Raw genomic sequence first — 15,997 nt, 5'->3', positions numbered from 1 at the left:
GAGTCCCCTTGAAAAAATAAAAGACTGAATTCGCTCACACATTATGACAACCCATATTTTTCCTTTTTCATTACAGGGTATCGAAACTCCGGGATGACCTTCTAACCCTTAGAGCTGAATGTTCTTCTGTGTACAGCAAAGGTCGAACACTGACAACAGAACAAACCAAAATGATGATCTCAGGCATCACACAGAGCCTGAACTCTGGCTTCTCCCAGAACATCAGCACAAACCTGACACCAGCCCTCACTCCTGCACTCACCCCCGGCGGGTTAAGTACCCCTGGGTCCACATTCACCTCCAGCCTTACACCGTGCCTGACCCCGTCCTTGACCCCTGCCTTGACCCCCGGTTTGCAGCCTACTTCAGTCCAGAGCTACGGTGGCGGCGGCGGCGGCGGCATGGACCCAGGCAGCCTCAGGCATTTGAAACACATGCAGATCCGCAAGCCCTTACAGAAATCCTCACTGGCCGACCCCACCTTGACAGAGGAGGAGGTCAACATGAAATATGTTCAGGACCTGCTGAACTGGGTGGAAGAGATGCAGGTGAGCTGCCAACATCGGTTTGTTCATCATGTACCACAGCTGTTATTGTAAAATAAGAAAGAAAATTGTTAAATAGTTTTTTTCTGTGCTGTCTTACAGGTGCAGCTGGACCGCTCAGAGTGGGGATCTGATTTGCCAAGTGTGGAGACGCACATAGAGAACCACAAAAGTGTACATAGAGCCATTGAAGAATTTCAAATGAGTCTTAAAGATGCCAAACTGAGTGAAGTAAGTTTTTTTGGTTTAAGTCTTTTTTTTCAAAAAGCTACTTGAAATATCACAGATAATAATAATCATAAAAAAATCTTTCTTCTCTCAGATTCAGATGACCATTCCGCTGAAGATATCGTACTCAGACAAACTCAACAAACTGGAAAAGCAATATGAAAGGCTGTTGGTAAGTTCTCTGTTCTGCCCCCCACCCCACTAATCTAAAATCTGTGCTGCTGCATAAATGCTATAGATTATTTGTGTGCACGTTGTGGTCTGATCACGTGGACGCCTGTTTTGTTTTCAGAGCTGTTCAAGAGAGCGACAGAGCCACCTGGAAAGCCTGCATGACTTTGTGTCTCAGGCAACTCAGGAGCTCATCTGGCTGAACGAGAAGGAGGAAGAGGAGGTCGCCTTCGACTGGAGCGATCGCAACAGCAACGTCTCCAAGAAAAGAGACTACCACGCTGTAAGTGTGTATAAACAGTCTTGTAATGAACTACAATTTGTGAAATCCTCCATGCAGACGGAACAGCGAGGGCTTGTTGAAACACTTGTTTTGGTTGTGGAGGTTTTGGCTAAGTTTCAGCTGCATTCATTTAAGAAAACAATCATGTCATTGATGGGATTTGTCTATGTATTGTGGTCAGAGTGATTAACCTCACACTCAGCTGTGTGAGGCAGGATGTGTGATTGTGCAAAAGGATGCAGTGAACAGTCGGTTTCCACGGCTGGATGTTGTAGATACTCAGCTTAATGTCTTTATACAGGACCTGATGCGGGAGCTGGATGAAAAGGAGGACATGATCAAGTCTGTGCAGGACAAGGCAGAACGCCTAATGCTCAAGAACCACCCAGCCAAACTGACTATTGAAGTAAGCCCTGTTTTTGTCTCTGTGTTCTCAGCTCTGTGGTCAGAATGACAATTAGATGTGGAGCAGCAATAGTGTCTCCACCCTGCATACAGCTGCCACTATAATTAAAAGATTTTAAAGTCCTGTTTCAGCGTGTCATTTTCCAACTATTAACACCTGAATATTGTGTTTTATTTCCGTGTTGCCTCTCCTTCAGGCGTACAGAGCCGCCATGCAGACACAGTGGAGTTGGATCTTGCAGCTCTGCTCCTGTGTGGAGCAGCATCTCAAGGAGAATGCTGTTTATTTCGAGGTGAGCCGCTGCATAGTTAATACAGAAAAAAATGCATTCATTAGACAGAGCCGATTTCTCATACTTGTCTCCTGTGTAGTTTTTCAGTGACGCCAAAGAGTCCATAGATTACCTTAAGAGCCTGCAAGATGCCATTCAGAGGAAATACAGCTGCGATCGAATGAGCAGCCTGCACAGACTGGAGGACCTCATCCAGGAGTCCATGGTAAACTCATGGAGGGAGATGAAGTGCGTACACTATGTTGTGAATGTAAACACAGGAAATAAAGACATTGCATTGGTGTTGTGTTTCCCTAGGATGAGAAAGAGCAGCTCCTTCAGTACCGCAGCACTGTAGCCGGTTTAGTGGGCAGGGCCAAAAACATTGTGCAGCTCCGACCCAGGAACCCCGAGAGCCCCGTGAGATCCTCCCTCCCTGTAAAAGCCATCTGTGATTATCGTCAAATAGAGGTACGGTCCTCTGTGCTCTACTGCAGGATGTGCCATCTCACCTTATTTCAAAGTGTCATACAAAATCTGACCTGCATTTCTCTTTCAGATCACTATTTACAAAGAGGATGAGTGCGTATTGGCCAGTAACTCTCACCGGGCCAAGTGGAAAATCATCAACCCAGCAGGGAACGAGGCCATGGTTCCCTCTGTGTGTTTCACTGTGCCTCCGCCCAACAAGGAGGCCGTTGATATGGCAACAAGGTGAGACGCAAGGATTCAGTTTGTGCGCCGAGTTCCCTACGCTGCAATTACTGTGCTAAAAATAAAGTTGACTCATAAGTTCAAATGCCACTGAATACGCATTTTGTGGTGGCTGGGCTGAGTCGGGATTCATTATTAATACCTCCTGCTTTTTTCTGCAGGACTGAGCAGTTATACCAGAATGTCCTGGCGCTGTGGCACCACTCCCACATCAACATGAAGAGTGTGGTGTCTTGGCATTATCTAATGGCTGATATACGAGCCATTCGCAACTGGAATGTGGCTTCAGTATGCTCCTTTTACGTCTCCTCTCAATAAACAGATACATTTTTGATGATTGTCTTTAAAAAATGACAAAAGTTAAGTATTTGTCTTATTCCCACTCTTATTTCTCTAACTAATCCAGATAAAGACCATGTTGCCAGGTGAGCATCAGCAGGTCTTGAGCAACCTACAGTCCCACTTCGATGAGTTCTTGGAAGACAGCGAGGAGTCCGAGGTGTTCACAGTGGCAGACTGCAGCCAGCTCGAGAGAGACGTCGCCGCCTGCAAGGAATACTACCAGGAACTGCTCAGATCTGCAGAAAGAGGCAAGGCTCCGATTCCCTTCCCGTCCCGCCCAACAGGGAGCTGCTGGTGCAAAGTGAACACAGCGCCGCGAGGGAAACACATGGCTCCTTAAGCCCTTTAAGCCTCAAGTCAATTCCTTTTCGGCATTATGTTTTTTTTTTTCAGTTTCTACAGAGATCATTAGCTTTGCTATGAAGTAATGCAAACACTGGGATGTTGTTAGTTTGTAGCCATGGGTTTTGAATACTGTAGGTTGGCATATCTGTAGGAAAAAATACAGATCATTTTTAGATCTGCTTAGATAAACAGGGATACATTCATCTACACAGATGCTTCTCCAGTTTTCTTAAAAATGTTCTCATCTTATTAAAGTAATTTCTGTAATTTTACATTGACCAATTAATGACTTTACCACAACAACAGTGTAGACTCTGCCTGATTTGGTCTTTCAAAATGCCTTATAATGATGACACCTAGTGGTGAACTAATGCCATTTCATATTTTAGCCATAACTGTACACAGCATTAACATCCCCTCTGTTTTATCACGAATAATTGTTTGTCAATAGATTTTCAGATGGAGGAAAACATAAACAAAGCAAAACAAAACCGTTCTGTTGCATATAGTATGTTCTCATCTTCTTACCAGTTTTTTTTTTTTCTCAAACAGAAGAGCATGAGGAGTCTGTGTACAACAATTACATCTCAGAAATACGCAACTTCCGCATGCACCTGGAGGCCCACGAAGAACACCTGATCAGGCAAATCCGCACGCCACTAGAGAGGGATGACCTGGAGCAGAGTCTCCAGCGCATCACAGAGCACGAGGTACATATCAGAGTAACAGTAATTAACAGTTCAGACATTCAAGAACTTATAAAGGTTGTTATTTTAATGAGGGTTTTCTACATTCCACCTCCCAGAGGAAAACAGCGGAGCTGAATAAACTGAAAGAGGATCTTGATGTCATGAAGGAGAAATGTGAGCTGTTCCTCAGACAAGCTGCAGGTTCTCCATCTGTATCAGCGCTTTCATCCGAACTCACCGTCCTCGTTCAGAGCATGAGTCAAGTGTATTCCATGTCTTCCATTTATATGGACAAGTAAGATATTTCCTCCACTTTCCTCAAGTAATTACCCTGGTATTAAGTGACTGAACTTAAGACACACCCCTTTTTTTCCCCACAGATTGAAAACAGTGAGCTTAGTGGTGAAGCACAGCCAGGGTGCAGAGACACTAGTTAAAGCCTACGAATCCAAACTCTATGAGGAAGATGCCATGAACTCTGATGTCAAGTCCATTGAGACTGTCATTTCAACACTAAAGGTAATGGAGCATTTAGCAAAAACTCTTTACCAATATTGGCACCAGTTTCATTGTTTGTTGATTGTTTATCTCTCTTCTTGTAGCAATGGCGGACAGAGATCGATGAGCAGCGGGAGGTGTTCCATGACATGGAGGACGAGCTTCAGAAAGCAAGAGTGATCAGTGACCGCATGTTCAAGACTCACAATGAGCGTGACTTTGACCTCGACTGGCACAAGGAAAAAGCTGATCAGCTGAGTGAAAGATGGCAGAACGTTCACTCCCAGATTGATAGCAGGTTAGTCCTTTTTTGAGATTTCTTTACACTACAAGATTAAAATCACAGCATTAGGTGTGAAAGTATTGTGAAAGTAAGTATTTCTCATTGAGGTCATCTTGAATTCTCAGGCTCCGGGACCTGGATGGCATCAGCAAATCACTGAAACACTACAGAGACTCTTACAGCAGTCTTGATGAGTGGATAATGGAAATGGAAGCGGCACAGCTAAAGGCTCAAGAAAACAAGCCCGAAGATAGCAAGGCACTGGCTGAGCTGTTAAATAAACAAAAGGTAGAACAAGACTGAGCTTTGTCACACTGAGATAAAGACACCACAAGGTGTAGAATTATGTATTTAGATAATGTCTTTGTTTCTCAGGTCCTTGTTGCTGAAATTGAACAAAAACAGAACAAAATGGACGAGTGTCAGAAGTACTCAGAACAGTACTCATCTTCCATTAAGGTAAGCTCATTTATTTCAATTCATTTCATTCATTTTGTTTAGACACTGTATTGATTTGCATTTTTGTGTGATTATAATGACAATTTGTTACGTTTTGACAATTTTGTTGACAATGATCTAAGAACATAATGAAATTAACACTACCTTTTTATCCTTACACATAAATCTTTTTTTTTTAGGATTATGAACTTCAGCTGATGACCTTCAGGGCAATGGTTGACTCCCAACATAAATCCCCTCTCAAGAAACGGCGGATGCAGAGCTCTTCTGACGCCATTCAACAGGAGGTAAATCTATCTTCGTCAGGGGGAGTTGTGCTCTACGCTGCAGGAAATGTGTAATAACTACTTTTTTTTTGTCTTTAATTTTACAGTTCATGGATTTGCGAACCCGTTACACCGCTCTTGTGACTCTCATGACGCATTATGTGAAGTTTGCCAGCGAAACACTTAAGAGAACCGAAGAGGAGGAGGTGAGACATCTCTCTGCATTTACAGTTAGTCATGCAGCACATGAGACTTTTGGGGCTTTGTGGCTGCTGAAATGTATCATGCAAAATGTTTCTTCACCTTCTTCACCTTTGCATGATTCCTAGATGTTCTGTTTTTGCATCAACATGTTTTACTACCTCACTAAGACACCTACAGTATATTTCCTTCTTACCCCTCTTGACTTCCTCCATGGGTTCCAATAAACATATGCAGTATATAGTCAGCTTACAGCTTATTGCTTCTGTACAACACAAAAGAAGCAATGAAAATGCAGGAAAGCAGTGCATGTTTGCACGCAGGGAAACTCCTTATCGCTGGTGACTGGGACATGCTTTTTATTCTTCGACAGAACGTCTTTCTCATGTTGGCCTTTCTGTGGGAAAAATACAGCTTCTCCAGGAGTTTGTCTAGTATCCGTGCTGAGATGTAATCTCACACCTGTTTGTTGAAAATCTGACTGTAATAAGTTTGATATCAGAATTACAAGTAGTATTAAAATGATCTTAAGTACATCTAAGATCATGTTGTTAATTTAGCAAATGTTGATAATTTCAACCCTCCACAGTATATTTAGTATAATAAAAAATCATGCAGCCTTGAAATTGCAAATTCCTGGAGAGATTGCTTAATGTTGCTGCAGTGCACTGGTAAGAAGTAATACTTCATGCAATCTTTTTTTCAATTTTCAATTAAGTATAAAGCAGTAGATGACTTATCTTCTTTGTATTATAGACCACAAAAGCTTTTGAACGAGCAGAAAATGCAAAAAGGACAGAGAGCGTGGAGCTCCAAAAAGCTGCAGGGGAAGTAGAGATTAGTCAACTTAAGCAACGGGTCCATGACCAGGAGGCTTTGCTGGCTGAAAGACAAGCACAGCTGGAAAAGTTGGAGGGAGAAGTAGACACACAACAGAAGACAATTGAGGATCTAAACTTTCAGAAGTCGCAGCTTGAGCACGACGTTCATCAGTATCACACTAAATTAGAGATCGCCATCACAGATAAAGCTGCCACTGAGCAGGAGTTAAGTCACACAAAACTGATAATTGAGCAGTTAGAGGCCAAATGGTCTTTAGCTCAGGGGAAACTAGAAGACCTCTTGAAGAAAACAAATGATGGCCCAGATCTTGAGAAACAGGGCACCAAACTTAAGAGAGAAATAGTTGTGGAAGAAGGTACTGAGGAAGAGTTGCAAAGCCAAGTCCAGGCTAAAGCAAATGACTTAGCTCAACAGCCATTAGCAACTGACAGTCAATCAACAGTCAACAGAGAGCCTGACTCATCTGCAGTTACTCAAAATGACCGCGTGATGGTGGAGGCCCTGCAGCAGAAACTAGAAGAACTAGTCCTGGTCCAGAAAAGAGCAGAAATTGCTGAGGAGAAGGCACAAAGTTACAAAAAGCTGCTGGATGACAGCAATAACAGAATGAAGAAACTTCAGATGGATATGGAGAGTGAGCGGATCAGCATGAGGCAGAAATCAGATGAGTTCCAGCAGGACATATTGAACATGAAAAAATCCATAAGTGAACTTCAAGAGGAAATCAAATCTCTCCAAAGAGCAAAGTCTGCCCTGGAACAAAACACTTTCTTCCAAAGCACAGAAGTTGAAGGCCTTAAAGAGCAGCTGAAGATCACCCAAGGCGAACTGCATAAGAAAAGCTCCTCAGATCAAGACAACATTTTTAAGATTAGCAGCTTAGAAGAAGAGGTAGCTTCGAAGCAGACAGTAATAGATCAGTTGAAGTTTAAATGCAATGAGTTGACAAGGATAAATGTCTCTTTTGATGGTGATATTCAAGGTCTTCAGATTCAAACAGAGTCACTGGAAAAAGAGAAATTAATTTCTGAGCATAAGATAAAGTCTTTGAAGAGAGAGATAGAGAGCTGGAGGCAGCAGCTTCAAACAGCAAAGGAGGAAAATGCAGTGATGAAGAGGTCTGAGCAGGTGTCCCAACTCAAATGTAAAAATCTAGAAGAAGAACTTGCAAATAGTGAAATTGTTGTTTCTCAGCTGCAAAAGAAAGTAGATGAGTTGAAACAGATAAACACAGAGATGGAAAATAATCTGAAGAACGTAAGAGCTGGACTTGATCATGTGACAATGGAAACTGACAGCAAGGAGCAACAAATCAGAATCCTAAAATCTCAAGTGGAGGGCACCAAATCACAGGTCAGAATTTTTGAGGAGGAACTTCATAAGAAGTCCCAGAGCTCCCATGACCTTCAAATTAAGATACAGGATTACAGTGAGGAGGTTAAGAAAATGACCGAACTGCAGCAGAAAATGAAAGGACTCAATTCAAATATTGTAAGCTACGAGAAAGAAATAACAACTCTGAGATCAGAGCAGAACTCATTGCTTGCTGAGAATAATTTAATAAATCAAAAAGTCCAGAGGCAATATGCTGAAATAAATGATTTGACCATGACAATACAGAAAAAGAATGCAGAACTGGAAAAGGAATCTGCTGAGAATCAAAAACATCTCAATAAAGTTAAAACATTAGAGGATGAGCTTTTCAAACAGAAGCACAGTATTAAAGGGTTGACCACTAACTCAGAGAAAATGACAGAAAGTCTAAAGCAGGAGATATATGCTCTGCATAATGATAAGAAAGCAGCAGAAAGCAAAGTTAATAACTTGAATGAGAAAATTTCAGAGTTAAGCATAACCCTAAAGGGAACCAAAGATGAATTGGCTAAAGAAACCAGAGAAAGACAAGTAAAAGAATCCAAGGTTTTGCAGATGGAAACTGAGGTTCAGAAACATAAAGTGAATATCAAAGAAATAATTTCTAGCTCTGAGAAATCCGGGTCGAATCTACAGAATGAGAATACAATTCTCAGGAGGGAGAAAGCTGAGGCACTACAGAAAAACATCTCCGTGGGATCTGAAGTGAGAACACTGAAAGAAAAGCTGCAGCGTACCCAGACTGAAGCCGAGCAAAAGCAAAGAGAAAACTCTGGCCTTCAGCTAAGGTACCAACAGAAGGAAGAGCAGTTGGAGAAATGCAAGAAAATGTTAGAGGATTTAAAGAGTAAACTAGAACTTCAGAAAGAGGGCTATGAGAGGCAATTGTTTCTAGTGAGGACTGAAATAGAGAAAAAACTCATTTTACTACACTCTGAAATCACAAATAACAATGAGAAGTCAAAGCAACAAGCACACATTGCAGAATTGTCAGGAATGCTAAAGAAGTATTTCACACATGATTCAACCCAAACAAAAAGTGTGCATCAAACCACTGTGGAATCAAAGCAACTGCTGGACCAACAGCTACAACTACAGGTCAAAATGGACAAACTGCAAGAAGAAAGATCAAAGCTCACCCAAGACTTGTCAAAAGCAAAATCCCAAATTATCCAACTGGAAGAAGACAAACTAAAACTCAACTCCAAAATAAGTGCTTTGCAAAGCCTTTGTAATGAACAGTCAATGGAGTCAGCCAAGTCTAAACAGCTGTTGACAGACAGTGAGTGGAAACTGAAACTCAGGGCAAATGAGGAGAAATCTCTTGAGGAACAAATTGAGTCATACGTCAAAGAAGTGAGAAGTCTTCAGGAAAAGCTTTTGACATTGGAGCTCAAGATGCAAACTGACAACCAGGGGACAAATAAACCGGAAGTCAGTCAAACTAGTCATAAATATGTCATAACAATGGAGACAGAAAATAGTCTTGAAGGACTGCAACAAGTCAAACAAGACAAAATTGAAACCATCCACAGCCAAAACCTTCATGACTCAACAACAAAGAAAGCATTGAGTGGTTGTGGTCCCACTCTGCTGCAAAAAGACATGCAAAATGTGTTAAAGAGCCAAATCAAACCTGATGAGCGCATGACCGTGACAACACATGGATACATGGCTCTGTGTGGTCTAACAGAAGAACGGCCAAATAAAAGTCAAAGTACAAAGACAAGAATCTATCAGACCAAAGAGACTCATGAAACCGTAAACATGGCAGAGAAAGGTTCAGCAGACAGTGGGGGGAAATTGAGTGTGACATATTCAACGTCTCAAATGCTCGAAGGCAGCACAGGTATTCAAGACTTAATCAAATTCAAGCTCTTGGATGGACAGGTTCTGCGTAAGTTGGAGATGGGTTTCATAACAATGGAGGAAGTGCTTGCTCAATATACTGGTAAACCCGCTACCATTGCTGGAGTGTATGTGGAATCCAGTAAGAAAAAGATATCCTTTCTAGAGGCTGCTGAGAAGGGCTTCCTAGCAAAAACGTATGCACATGAGTTTCTTGAAGCTCAGGCTGCAACAGGAAGCCTTACAGACCTGGCCACAGGACAAACACACTCAGTTGCTGAGGCTCTGGCAAGAGGTATTATAGGGACAAGTCTGCAAGATAAACTGATAGAGGCGGAGAAAGCTGTCAGTGGCTATGCCCATGCTGGCAAAAAGCTGTCTGTGTTTCAGGCAATTGAGGAAAGGATTCTTGATAGATACAAAGGCAAGAAGATCCTTGAAGTCCAAGTTTCATCTGGAGGACTGATCAACCCACAGATTGGTGTCAGGGTACCAGCCAGCATTGCTGTTGATCAGGGTCTTTTAAACAAGGAAACTCTGGAGGGTTTGTACGATCCAGTCAGCAACCCTAAAGGTTTCCATAACCCTGACACTGGACAGAAAGCATACTACTCTGAAATACTCAAGACATGCCTTTACGACATCGATGGCTGTGTGTTTCTCTTCCCCTTTGGTGATAGGCATCTAACTAACACTTCTCCCACGAGTCCTCACAGAGTGTCTGTTGTCAACAGCAGCTGTGGCACAGAAATGTCAGCGTACGAAGCATACAAGGGGAAATATATTGACAAGAAGACATATCTGTTTCTGTCAAAGCAGGAATGTGAATGGCATGAAAAGTCTGTAGTTGATGCCATTGGAAGCCCAACTCACATAATCACTGATGTCAGAAGTGGCCGACAACTTTGTCTAGAGTCTGCTCTAAGTCAGAGGTTTCTTGAGAAATCTGAGCTTGACAGCTATCGCCAAGGGCTTCTTAGTATCTGTGAGCTTGCAGACCTTATATTTTCAAGAATGGTGGTTGTGGATGATGTTAACAGCCCCATTGCTGGCTTCTGGGACATCACTCGGAAAAAGAGGCTGTCAGTTCTTCAGGGTTTTCAACAGGGCTTTACTGATAGAACCACTACCGTAAGGCTGTTGGAGGCTCAGGCCTGCACTGGAGGTCTTTGCGATCCCTCTTCAGGGGAGAAAGTTCCAGTCTCTGAGGCTGTCAAAAGAGGCCTTGTAGATGAAGCACTGAGTCAGCAGCTCCAACTGTTTGAACAAGCATTTAATGGCATTGTTCACCCAAAGACTGCAAAGACGTTGTCTATTCCCCAAGCCATTCAAGAAAGTCTCTTCCCAAATGATGCCGGGTTTCGCTGTATCGAGTTCCAGCTCCTTACTGGAGGATTGATTAATCCTGACACTCATGATAGAGTCTCACTTGAGGAAGTCATTCAGAGCGGCCTTGTTGACAAAGTTACTGCCACAGTACTCAAAGATGAGAAGTTCCACACCAAAAGTCTCACCTGTCCAAAGACCAAGAGAAGAATCACTTTCAGAGAGGCACTTGAAAGAAGTGTGTATGACTGCCATACAGGGTTACGCTTACTGGAGGCAACAAAAGTTCTTGGTTTTGGAGCCAAATCAACATTTCATTACATTTGGGCATATCGACAGTAAACATTTGTAAATGTGTGGTTGTCCATAGCATGAAATCAAAATCTGCAAATTTGATTTTCTTTGGTTTCATGTTTAGCAATGGAGTTAATCTTATTTTCTCAGTTGAATGCTTGACACATTAATTGTGCATTTGATGGAACTGACAATGTTTCTTAAGCTTTGATAGTCTGTTAACACATGTAGTCTTACAATGTTTCTCCTTTTCAGGATTCCCACATTAAGTATTCTTTTAATAATATTGTTGAAAACTCATCTGTTCTGATTGTAGAGGTCTGTTGATGAGGAGAAGAGAGAGCATGGTGATAAAGTTAGCAAACTGTTGCACTGGATGTCCAATGTGAAACAGACTGTGAACAATGATGGGAATGCTCTCAGAGATAGCAATGCCAACACAGATGCTTCTAATAAACCCCAGGTAAACAATATGTATTGATTTTTATGCTTTTGGTATGTACTGGTTTAATCTGCTGCCACAAGATTGTTGTACATTATCCAATTCTTCGTTTTATTCTGTTTTCTAATCAAAATGATATCACAGCTTTTTGCTGTCATGATGTATGATTTCTAATAAAAACTCTATCATTTTTTTAAAAACTCATTTTACTTATATATTTTACATTATACAGTAGGGCAGGCAGTGGTTATAATAACTTATTATCATATCGATACCCCGTTTTCTTGGTATCATAAAGGTATTATTTTGTATTCTTTATTATTCATTTGATTCAATAGCACCAAATGATCAAGTTGCACAAGCACCTCATACTTACAACCTCACAGACTAATAAATTGAATAAGACCCACAGGTTATGAAAATATTAAAATGAAGCTCAGATGTTTGGGCTGTCTCTCTGTACATAACACATACTGTCCAAAACTGTCATTATTCAATATAAATAAAGATAATTGGTAATTGAATTGAATTTGGAACAAAAATCACTTGTAATGATCATATAATGTAATAGTACTGAAAAGTATCAGAATGAATCTTGAAGGAAGGGCTTTTCATTGATTGGCATTTTCTCTGTCCATTGTAAAAGAAGAGAAAAGATAATATACATGCATTAAGGAAACTATGATAAATTTCCAAAAAGCCATACTGGCATGGCATGACGTGATGTATATCTGCAACTTGGTTTGCATGTCCGTGGCCAGTGTATGAGTTAAAACCAGTGACTAAAACTGAGCTCATCTATGTGTATTTTACATAGATAAAATTATTTAAACTGTCTTGCCAGTTATTCCAGTATTTACATTAGCCCTGTTCAATACATATAAGTAAAGTAATGTTTAATTCACCTTTTTGTACATGATCCAACACAACAGTTGCAATGTAATAATGAAAGCTTTTGACTTCCTAATTTTATGTATTATAGAACAGTCTCTCCCCCTGTTTCTTAACACAAGTCTTTTTGATATTCTGTCTCTCAATTTAAAGGACTGGACAATATTTACACCCTCTGCGGTCCAATCCAACATTTAATATTAAAAATCATGTCCTTTAACAGACCATAGCTTTGAAAGTCTTCTTCCTAGCCTTTATGTTTGAGAAAGTCAACGTTTTATTAAGTTCTATTGGATTGCATTGATATGGACAGGAGTTTATATTTTACTTTGTTTGTTATGTATCTTCCTGCAACCTACAACACATCTATTCAGTCATTTTTCAGTCACATTTTTACTTTGAAAAGTTAAAGTATTAATATTTCTCTGTTTGATGTTTTAGGTCTCAGTTGAGGAAATGGTCACTAAGAAGGAACAAATAGCAGAGGCACTGAGAGCCACACAAATGATGCTGAACAAACACAGTGACAAGTAAGCAAAGTGGCTGTGATGCATATGCAAAATCCTTTATCCACTATTAAAACTCTCATCCTCATTGTTTGTTTGCCTTACAGAATGACAGAAGAGGAGAGAGAGCAGGCCCAGGAGCAGCTGAAGGCTCTCAACCAGGCATACAGTGAACTCTCCCAGCAGTGTTCAGACCAGACAACCTCTGCAGAAGAGGTTGGACACTGGGCTCTTTGTTCCACTGAGTGGATTGCGTTTGTGTCTTTCAATGTGTTAGAAAACAGTGCCACCTGATGTTCAACTGCATGACTAACCTTTTTTCCCCCCATCTCAGTACAGTGTCAGCAGTTCTCTTTTGCATCGCTTACACTGGGTCAGAAAACAGAATTTGTACAATTGAAACAAAAAATCCACGTATGCTGTGAACATGCTTAGTCGCGCCCGGCTTTGGTCTTACATTTCACTGTTATCAATGTGCTTTAGTTCTCTTAAAGTTTAGGATTATAACAGATAACACCACAGTGTGTGATGTGACTAACAACCCTCTTTTTGCAAGATGCTGGAAACTGCTATCCCAGATGCATGATAGCTTTAAGTGTATTAATCATCACTCTCCTGTTGCAACCCTGATGCAGTCTTGCACTTGTGCACAATGATGTTTTAATATGCCCGTGTTTGTGTGGTGGTGAGTACAGATTTTGTCTTGCTTTTGAATATTTGAAGTTTGAAATTTTACATTAATAATACAGATTTCTCTAGGAGTTAAATCCAATCCATTCATTTTGTCATTTTTTTTCTTCTGCAGGATGATTGGGTTGGTTTGCTTGGGACTGACATCATCAGTTGCCCTACTGATCAGATGATTTGGAGCACTCTTCCAGAGGCCCAGCTCCTGACTTCTGACACTCTCAAACAAGATCTCATTTACAGTGATGCAAATAAGTGCATACACAGCTCACAGGCCTCCTCAGCGTCCCTCTCTGACATAACATCAGCTAGGGAAAGACCTGCATGTGAAGACCTTGTCATCAAGGTGATAGAGGTCAAACAAGACAGCGATGGAGTGAAGGTTTGCTACACAGGGAACACACTTACCCTAGAGAATGCATTTCAGAGTGGTTTAATATCTCCTTCCGTCTATGCAGAGATTCTTGAGGGACAAAAGACGTGTCAAGAAATGATAAACCCTAGCAGTGTCCAAAATGTGTCGCCCTTAGAGCCTGAGCAGGAGGATGAACCTTGTGAGGCCAGTAGACTGATCTTAAAATGCCTCAGCAGAAATAAATCACTTAGACCAGGAAGGAATATCAACACCCTAAGGTCTGATTACGAGGGCTCAAGTGAGCAGAAGAACATGTCAAGGCTATTAGGACTTCAGGTTGATGTAGGTGACCTCAAAGAAGGCCAAAATGTAAGTGCTGAAGTGTCACAGGACATTAGGAACCTCCAAACCCCCCAGAACAGTGACAGGCTACAGGTGGATGCAGCTGTTCAGTGTGATATGATGATGTCTAACAGCACACTTGTTGTGCTTGGAAATCAGCAGCAGTTTATGGGACTTGTGTTGCCGCACTCTGGGGAAATCCAAACTGTGTCCACCTCATTCCAGTATGATGAACAGATCACCACCAGTGAGTTTACCAGCACGTTGTTCACTAATCGGCAAAAAATAGCGGCTTTTTACATTCCAGGCAGTTCAGAGATAGTAGACATCACCTTCGCCGTCCAAAATGGTTTGATTGACAGTTATACAGCAGAGCTTTTGAAGTCTATAGAAATTCCTGACGCTGCCCCCGATGTTGATGACCTTAATGAAAAGTTTTCGTCTTGGCTCATGTATAAAAAACTCACAATCGATGGATGCTACCATGCGGCAGATTGCTTACAAGTTGACAACATCCCTACTCCAGCAGAGGCAAGGCAGTTATTCATTTCCTACCTAATACTGAACAGTTACATTGATCCGAAGTCCGGACAGAGGGTCCTCATACTTGACAAACAACTGAGTAAGACAGTCAAAATCTTCCTTGATGATCTGCTATTTTCTGAGAACAGAGAGAAAAATGTGAGTTGTCTGACTTTAAATATTGGCAAACAGTCAGATGTAGGTGAACCACTGCGCATAAATGAGGAAACAGATGAACACAAACTTGATTCTTGTGATTTTGTTTCCTCTGGCCCTGGAAGAATTACCTACAGTGAAAACGCAAAACACACCTCTGATCCTGCTGATGATTTTTCCTCCTCTGCCAGTGGAAGAATTACCTTTGATAAGAACACACAGCGTGCTCTTGATCCTCATGGTTTTGTTTCTTCTGGCAATGGAAGAATTACCATCACTGAAAACACACAACACACATTCGGCCCCCGTGATTTTTCTTCCTCAGCCAGCGGAGGAATTACCTTTGATGCAAACGCACAACACGCACTTGATCCTCATGATTTTTCTTCCTCTGCCACTGGACGAATTACCTTTGATAAAAACACAGAACATGCTCTTGATCATAATGATTTTGTTTTATCTGGCAATGGAAGAATCACCTTTGATGAAAACACACAGCACACCTCTGATCCTTATGATTTTACTTCTTTGGCTGGTGGAAGAATCACCTTTGATGACAATGCACAACATACTCATGATCCGCATGATTTTGTTTCATCTGATAATGGAAGAATTACCTTCAGTGAAAACACACAACACACCGTTGTCCCCTGTGGTTTTTCTTCCTCAGCCAATGGAAGAATTACAGTAGTTGAAAACACGTACCACAC

At 41.4% G+C, this 15,997-nt stretch overlaps 1 protein-coding gene across 1 annotated transcript in view; it reads left to right on the top strand.

Annotated features, from left to right (window-relative positions):
* Window positions 1-15,997, top strand: part of dst (dystonin) — a 100,440-nt gene that overhangs the window by 36,954 nt on the left and 47,489 nt on the right. The window contains exons 18-41 of the mRNA XM_085800261.1: window positions 77-548; window positions 648-776; window positions 868-945; window positions 1,066-1,227; window positions 1,529-1,633; window positions 1,830-1,925; window positions 2,005-2,130; window positions 2,223-2,375; window positions 2,464-2,618; window positions 2,780-2,906; window positions 3,025-3,208; window positions 3,858-4,015; window positions 4,111-4,289; window positions 4,375-4,513; window positions 4,597-4,790; window positions 4,901-5,063; window positions 5,151-5,234; window positions 5,414-5,521; window positions 5,608-5,706; window positions 11,703-11,849; window positions 13,161-13,249; window positions 13,333-13,441; window positions 14,031-15,442; window positions 15,860-15,997. Coding sequence (XP_085656387.1) covers window positions 77-548; window positions 648-776; window positions 868-945; window positions 1,066-1,227; window positions 1,529-1,633; window positions 1,830-1,925; window positions 2,005-2,130; window positions 2,223-2,375; window positions 2,464-2,618; window positions 2,780-2,906; window positions 3,025-3,208; window positions 3,858-4,015; window positions 4,111-4,289; window positions 4,375-4,513; window positions 4,597-4,790; window positions 4,901-5,063; window positions 5,151-5,234; window positions 5,414-5,521; window positions 5,608-5,706; window positions 11,703-11,849; window positions 13,161-13,249; window positions 13,333-13,441; window positions 14,031-15,442; window positions 15,860-15,997 — 4,806 coding nt within the window. The remainder of the gene's footprint in view (window positions 1-76; window positions 549-647; window positions 777-867; window positions 946-1,065; window positions 1,228-1,528; window positions 1,634-1,829; window positions 1,926-2,004; window positions 2,131-2,222; window positions 2,376-2,463; window positions 2,619-2,779; window positions 2,907-3,024; window positions 3,209-3,857; window positions 4,016-4,110; window positions 4,290-4,374; window positions 4,514-4,596; window positions 4,791-4,900; window positions 5,064-5,150; window positions 5,235-5,413; window positions 5,522-5,607; window positions 5,707-11,702; window positions 11,850-13,160; window positions 13,250-13,332; window positions 13,442-14,030; window positions 15,443-15,859) is intronic.

This window comes from Trachurus japonicus, chromosome 15 (genome assembly GCF_045865225.1).
Source record: "Trachurus japonicus isolate A0001 chromosome 15, Traja_1.0".
Lineage (NCBI taxonomy): Eukaryota > Metazoa > Chordata > Actinopteri > Carangiformes > Carangidae > Trachurus > Trachurus japonicus.
Note: the sequence above shows the minus strand (reverse complement) of the source record. Positions and strands in the feature narration are given on the sequence as shown.